The sequence below is a fragment of the Lipophrys pholis genome, assembly GCF_963383615.2.
Source record: "Lipophrys pholis genome assembly, chromosome: 9".
In the NCBI taxonomy this organism is placed as follows: domain Eukaryota; kingdom Metazoa; phylum Chordata; class Actinopteri; order Blenniiformes; family Blenniidae; genus Lipophrys; species Lipophrys pholis.
In genome coordinates, this window is record NC_137639.1 from 24,378,144 (window position 1) to 24,385,802 (window position 7,659).

Here is a 7,659-nt window from a genome sequence, read left to right on the forward strand (position 1 = left end):
GTTAACCTTCATAGAAACCTTAAAAAGAGACTGAGAACTAAAAGATTGAGATAAGAGCAGAAGCACCCAGACAAAGACGACGATCCGACCACGCACTCACTCAGTATTTCCACAGAGGCTGAGCGTTGGAATATCACTCCCTTAACGGCCTCTTTCACCCCTGAGACACCACAACATATCTATGCTCTTTCTGCCACCTCCCTCTCATACCTCTGTGCCCCCCCCCCCCCCCCCCCCCCCTCTAACTACATCTTCACTCTTTCTCTCTTCCACTGTTAATCTCTTCGCTCAGCCTCTCTGCTCCTCTCCCTCCATCCCCGAGGATAGCGTGATAATCTGAACCGTCTGTTCTCCACCTGCTCTGATGGATCCCTCGTTTCCCTCTCCTCCCCCTGCGACAGCCGGCTGTCTCTCCCACCAAATCCACCCTCTCCCTCCTCTTCGCCTCGCTGAAGGGCCTCTGGGGCCCCGGCGGTTCTCCGGAGCGGATCTCTGTAACCTCGTCTCGGAGGAGCCTTGCCAGGCAACACAAGCACACACTGGTCTAATACACACACACACACACACACATATGCACACAAACCAATTCCTGGAAATGCTATAGGCGAACAGCCACTGTCACACTGCTCTCGTTGGCGGGGCTGGCTGTGCACACATGTAGAGAGAGAGAAAGCTGCGTCCAGCGTTGAGATATGAATGTGGTAGCTGGGACGTACATGGGAGGCCTGAGTGTACTCACATGAACGAGCACAGAGAACTCCATCACCAAACCACTCAGCGCCTTCAGATCCTGAGAGGCAAAAGAATGAAATAAATAAACTGCTTTTATTTCACTGTCACACAAAGCTAAAGCACCGGTAAGAAAAAAAATGTCAGGGACTTCAACACACGACTGTATTGACGAATGAAATTCAATAATTGGTGTGCCAAATTTTAATCAAGAACATCAACAGCCATTCATGTAGGATTAAAAGATAATTTTGTGACAGCAGCAATATTTAAACTTGTTGATAAACTGATGGACTTTTTAATATCTTTCACAGTATAAGATATGATTGTTAATGGAGGCCACCCACGGGTTGGAATAGAGTTGATAAACAGTTTTAGCAATATGAGTACATAAGATCTGAACTGTGTTTATAATTGTGTATTTATGCGAATATCTTTTAAAAATGTTCAGGTCATCATCACACTAAACATCAACAAATATGTGTTTTAATAAGATAAGGAATACTTCTACACTCTGTTGATTTCTTTTTATTGCAGTTTGTTTCTCAAAAATGATTCCCAAAGCCACATGCTCAGATTTTTCCTGATGCTGCGCCCCCCTGGAGAGAACCTGAGAGAGACGCCCGCCCACCACTCTGAAAGCTTCTGGTGTAGAATACCATGAAAACTACACCGTTGCACATTATATTAACTTTTCTCCACATTAAAGCGCGGTATAATAAAATATACAATATAATAATGAATATTGAAGGAATCCCAATCAGCATCTTCAGTTTCAGGATTTCCTGGTTTACATTCATCCGACTTCATAAGGACATAGACAGCGCCGTGGTCAAAATGAGTGTGGAGGGGACGACCTGTTGTTTGCCTTGTTTGTTTCAGTCCCTCTGCACTCAACTTACAATTCACACAGGCGAACAGATTTGTTGAATCCTATGAGAAAAGCAGGTTCAAAAATTCAAACTCTGTCTCTGTATGTAGCGCAGGGAGGAACAGGGACACCACACACCTCTTCCAGGTTATCCCAGGACTCTGCCGCACTCTGATCAGGAGGAATTTCTGGCAGCTGGAGTTGAATTTGCCTGCCTGACACGGGTTCCTCGCCCGGATCGCCGTCAGTGCGGCAGCTGCTGGCTACACGGCTGGACGGCTGAGTGGCAGGTGTCGACGGTGGCGTCTCCGAGGGCTGAGGGACGGGGCTGGAGTGCAAAAGCAGAAAATCTCTCGCGGCTTCGGACGCTCTGTCCCGGACCGGCTTGACGAGTGCTTCCATGGCAGCAGCGTCTTCGGGGCGAACCCGAGCACACAGCTTCTCCATCTCTCTGATGTTTGCTTGCAGTTGCTGCAGAGAGACACAAAAGAGTGAGTTCTGAGGGTGAACGGTGTGACGCTTAATTACAGGCAAAGGAGAAGCAAACTGATGTCGCTCCAAAAATGGGCGAAATGGAGATTACAAAGAAATGTAACAGACTGAAGACACTTTTTTGATCTCTATGAATCAAATAACTTTCTACTAAAACATGAAACAAGGTGCTTGTGCTGACAGGTTCAGCCTCGTATGCTGTCCATGGGAATGATGGCCCGGCCATCATTACCCCGTGCTCAGGGGGGGGGGGGGGGGGGGGGGGGGCTCGTGCTCCTGATAGCATAGCCTGCTAATTACATAACATGAATAAACATACATCTGTATGCTTCTACACATGTGAGTAAATGTGATAAACACACTGATCAACACAGTCGGTTCAGACACCTACAAGATCACAAACTAATCTGGATCATTAAGTGGTTCCAACACAGACATGTCATCCAAATACATCGAGACAGATATTCCTGATGAAACAGGACAGACTCCACTCCTGTCTCTCAGTTTGCCGGAGCTGCCTCTGCCTCTCTCAGGGGTTCGTTCGGCGCACGCTAGAAGGAATACATGTCACTCAACAAGTATGGGGTGAGGGTTAAAAAGAGGGAGAAAGGACCGATGTGGATAAATAACACTCAACACAAACACGTTTAATACGTAGAAATATAATCAGAATACAAACAATGTCTGCTATTATCTGTTTTCCTGCCAACCACGATGTCCAACGACGAAACAAAAAACACACACATACACACACATCTGAAGCAGGGCAGACAAACCCCTCCTCTGGATTAACGCCGTGAAGACATGGGAAAGCACTCTTTGTGTGCCCAGGGGGGTTGTAGGGTAATGGTGAGAGGATAGGTGTGTGGCTGTTTGGAGTTATTTCACCTTCAGAGACATGGTGGCTTCCAGGCAACAACATCCCCCGAGGCGTTTCACACCCACCATGTGAACAAGTACACACACACACACACACACACACACACTGAGTGATGCGCATTTGAGGTTTACTAGTTGGTCTTTTCATGCCCTGATTTCCTCTTTTTCCTGTGAAAAATTGAGTTTCAACGCAAAAATATTGAAGTATTTGTTAACAACTATTTCAGCCTATGTCCAGGATTCATAAATATATGGATGCTTCTTTATGTGTGAGGCCAAAATTAGTCATTTAGAAATTATTGCATCAGCTTGTGATGTGTTAACAACAGGTAATATGAAAGGGGACTTAAATCTCCCGATGAATGTTTGAAGTATTTCTTTAATCTGGCTTTGAATGGTTTCACTTTCCATCCAGATAAAACAATATGCTTGCATCCTGTAATCTCTATTTGAGACAAACTTAGGACGGATAATCTTCTTTTTTTTTCTTTTTTTGTAAGAGCAGAAGTACAGTTTCAACAGTTATTCAGACAATTCGCTGTTACAAAACTGCTTAAACACTTTCTGGTGTGAATCTAAGGAATTCAGAAAAGGCGCGTACAGAGTGAGAAAATGAAAACCGGTAGAAGTCATTTTAACACTGACGGGATTTGTCAGGCGTACTTCCCATGACTACAAATACAGAAAAATACTAGAAAGCAGAGGTTTGTGCTCAAATTCTAGTCATTTTAGTGACCCCCCCCCCCCCCCTGGGGATTTCCTCAATCCAACTGTCCGATAGAATGCAACAATCATCATTTCAGCTTTCAGTCTCTATCATACAACGTAAAGTTAATCAAGTTGGGCTTCAAGGACAAAGGCTAAACAGAACAGCACTGATGAAGGAATGGTAAATAAAGGCCTCATTTTTGGAAATGTGGCAGCGTTTCGTGGATAAAGGCAAAGATTAAGCAAGTGGTACTCTACCACCTGTAAAACACAGTGGGGATTTGATCACACTACAATTTTTTCTGCATCTCGGATTGGATGCAAGGAATGTGTTGATTAAAGAGAGAGAAAGCTGTTTTCCGGGGTCTGAAAAGTGGGTTTGAGGTCCAAAGCAAGACAATGAGCTGAGACGCACACTCAGCAGCAGAAAGACGTGGTAGAAAAAATAAAAATAAAAATAAAAAAACATCCCCTATTTTAAAGTGGCCAGAGATAAGTCTTGACCTAAAAAACACAGAAATCCTTTCAAGAGAGCCGATATCCGCCAGTGCAGGAAAGACAACAGCAACAAATAAAGGGCCTGAACAGACCGGAAGGGAAGTGTTATCAGAAATTATAGCTATTAATTTTAGAAAACATTTACATTTCACATTGAACTGTAATTACACTGTTCTTTTTTTTTTTTTTTCTTTTTAGTTAAATGAGTTTCAAATGTGATTAAAATGGATTTCCTCCTCTTCACCTGTCAGGACAATAATATATATCCATGTATTTTAATTTGACTCCTCGGCTACAAAGAAAAGGAAAAGCGTCGCGATTGTTGCTCACGTCTGTCCTGGAAGCCGACTAAACACACACAGAAGCTGCAAAAAGAAAGGAAAAAATATTGTATACTGCACATTGTATGTTTGGATTTTGTAATTGAATCATAGTAAAGGCGGTTTTTAGGGTCACACAAGGATCTAGTGGTGTTTGCTTGGGTACTCTGCTTTCCTCCCACAGTCCAAAAACATTCATTAACTGATGACTGGTCTTTAATTTTGATTTTTAGACGTGAATTAATGTCATGACCCAGTGAAGTCCAGACAATATGGCACATAAAAACAATACGGTGCACATTCAGAGTCATGCGCCCTCAGGAATTTGAAGAGGCGCCGAGGCACAATATGCCACAAACAATCCCTCACATTCACTGGAAACAGACTCTCCCCTGCTGAACTGCCGCGTTCAGAGAGCACCGTGTCGTACCTGAACAGTCCTGCTGGCGTTAACGTGCTCCTGATGAAGGCGCTCCCATTGCTGGCCGTGTTGGTACTGTCAACATGAAGAAGAAGAAGAAGAAAAAAAAAAAAGAGTTACTTTTTCATAAGAGGACTGGTCGATTACTGCGATGGCATGCGTGGACAGATTTCAATCGTCACCTTCAGTATGTTATTGTGGTGTTTCTGCAGCCTCTCCAGGTCCGTGGGTAGAGCCACTTTAATGAACTTGTGGATGGGTGCTTCTAGGCGCCTCAGTGTCAGCTTGTTGCTTTCCTCCGCCATGTGTCCCGCTGACGGCCCACAGCCGACACCTCTGTGGAACTTGGACGCTGCACCTGCTCAGCTTTATCTCACTGCGCCCACACACAGTGTAAATACAGCAGAGTATGATTTTAATAAATACATAAATCAAATTAATAAACTTGGTGACACATGCGAGTCAGCCCACACGTCTAAAACTGGCAGCTCGGTCGTTGGATATTTCCCTCTTGCCAACATGCTCTCGGTGAAATGAATAAGTGAAATACGGTGTACTGATGGTCAAACATCTATACCAAAACTGGTGGAGATGGACAAAAAAAAAAATTACCAATTCAGATGATTAAATAATGACATAATTTGTTGAAAAAACAAACTCACAGCTCAACACTGTTTTATATTATCTGACTACACGAACTCCGGAGATTTCTTGAGTTTTTCTACATCAGTTGTTCACTTATTTAAAAATACAGCTGATAGTTTAATCAGTAAGGTGCCGCATTGATGAAGGCATCCCAGTCGATACTGGCTGATCACACATGGCTCCGATTCAAGGAGTTCAAATTGTTTCCGTCTGGCTGCAGGAGCTCTCTGCCAAAATGTGGGAGAAGGTGACTAATTTGTCCCAGATACCAAACGGCCTCTTAAATGACTCTATACGATGTTGGATTTATTGTTAACAGTCCTTTAATCTGCCCACTGTAATTAAGTAGGGATTTTGGGGTCTTTTTTATTGACTATTATTGTCTGTATTGTTAGGTCTTACTGCTGATTGGAGCAGAAACTGTCCCACGGCGGTCATAAAGACATCCTTGATCCTGTATGAAAGCTATACTGCAGATGTTTATTAGATTGATGAATCAAAAAAGAAAGACAAAATACTGGCAGTATGGGTATAGGTTGACGGGAGAATTTTAAGTCTTCTCATAATGTGAAGAATTTAGTGACATAAAAGTTATAAAAGCCTCAATGACCGCATTAATTAAAAAACTCTGCAGGTTTGGTCTGGCTGCCCAATGCTAAAAACATGCATATTTATGTGGAAACTCGTTAATAATAAACAAAATCTTCGACGTTCAACAACTTTTTTCTCTTGTCATCAGACATTCACTCTCACCCAACGAGAAACCCAAAAGACTTTCAGTAACCACTTTGTCGTACCTCCAAACGTCAACGTTTTATCCAATTCCGTGGGCCCACAATCTGAAGCTCTACGGACAAATGGTTTAATCTAAATCTCTTTCCTCCTTTGCTCTTTAAGGTTAAATTATTTAATCATCTCCTTTCAAAACAGTATCCCAGTGATTCTGGCTTGATATGCTGTGTGGTTTAAGGCAACTCTTTCAATTTATGCATTTGTTAGTTGTTTCAGCTTGTTCTTCCTTCCTCCTTTTTTATATTATGATTTTCATTGTTGATGGGGAGGAATTCATATGAGCCCCTTGCGCTTCTCGTCTCTCCTCCACAGGCTGGTTTCATTTCTATATTCTAGTCTTATTTTGTGCAAATAAATAAAATAAAGAAAAAGATGTTGTTGGACCATAAAGACATACACAAACATATTTGATCATATTAGCCAGCTATGTTAACTTATGTGGACTTTGATTACACACTGCTGAAAAAGAAAAGTACATTTGTTAACTTGTTTTGTCGCCAAGAGGAATACTATATTATTTAAGACAGGTGTTAGTCAAAATCAAGCAAAGACACCTTGAATCTGGCTTTTTTTTTTTAAGGACTCGGGACAACATGATTTGCAGATTTGCTGAACTGTTGATTTAATTAAATCACTTTGTTCTCCAACTTGGAAAATGTGCCACGCCGTGTGTGTGTGTGTGTGTGTGTGTGTGTGTGTGTGTGTGTGTGTGTGTGTGTGTGTGTGTGTGTGTGTGTGTGTGTGTGTGTGCGTGCGTGTGCGTGCGTGTGTGTGTGTGTGTATGTAAATCACATTAAATGATCCTCCGAGTCACGAGATTAAAACCGAAACTGCTGCTGAAACGCCAAACTTCACAGACTCACTGACTCACCAGTGAAAATATCGCTCGAATCGGTCATTTATCTTCTACAAACGCAGCCGTCCACCCCCATGGCGTTGTTAAAACGGACGTTTCGCCACATCTGATGATCGGAGACAAATATTTCTTCTCGTTTCAGGACAGTTTTGGTTTGTAAACAACTTCTTCCCGAGTGCGTCACCGAAAAGGTTCCGACCTACACCAACACCCAGAAGTCATTGTGTTCCTCGTCATTGTGACCCACCACACTGGAGTAACCAAACAACTGGAAAATTCCAGAGGGAATTTGTGTGTGCCCTCCTCGCCTTTGATTTCAGCGTCTCCATGGCAACAGATCTTCTCTGATCTCCTGCATGAGGTGCCTCTCCCATCCGATTTGTATAGGACGTTTTGGGGGGATTTATTCAGAAACTGTTGGTCGTATAGTTACTAAAATACAAAGGAA

At 42.9% G+C, this 7,659-nt stretch overlaps 1 protein-coding gene across 1 annotated transcript in view; it reads right to left on the reverse strand.

The window, feature by feature from the left end:
- Positions 1-7,411, reverse strand: part of stx17 (syntaxin 17) — a 12,851-nt gene extending 5,440 nt beyond the window's left edge. The window contains exons 1-5 of the mRNA XM_080471439.1: positions 7,227-7,411; positions 5,101-5,294; positions 4,928-4,993; positions 1,739-2,071; positions 740-790 (exon numbers count right to left, since the gene is read on the reverse strand). Of these exons, the coding sequence (XP_080327565.1) occupies positions 740-790; positions 1,739-2,071; positions 4,928-4,993; positions 5,101-5,223 (573 nt within the window). The 5' untranslated portion in view covers positions 5,224-5,294; positions 7,227-7,411. The remainder of the gene's footprint in view (positions 1-739; positions 791-1,738; positions 2,072-4,927; positions 4,994-5,100; positions 5,295-7,226) is intronic.
- Positions 7,412-7,659: the final 248 nt, after the last annotated feature.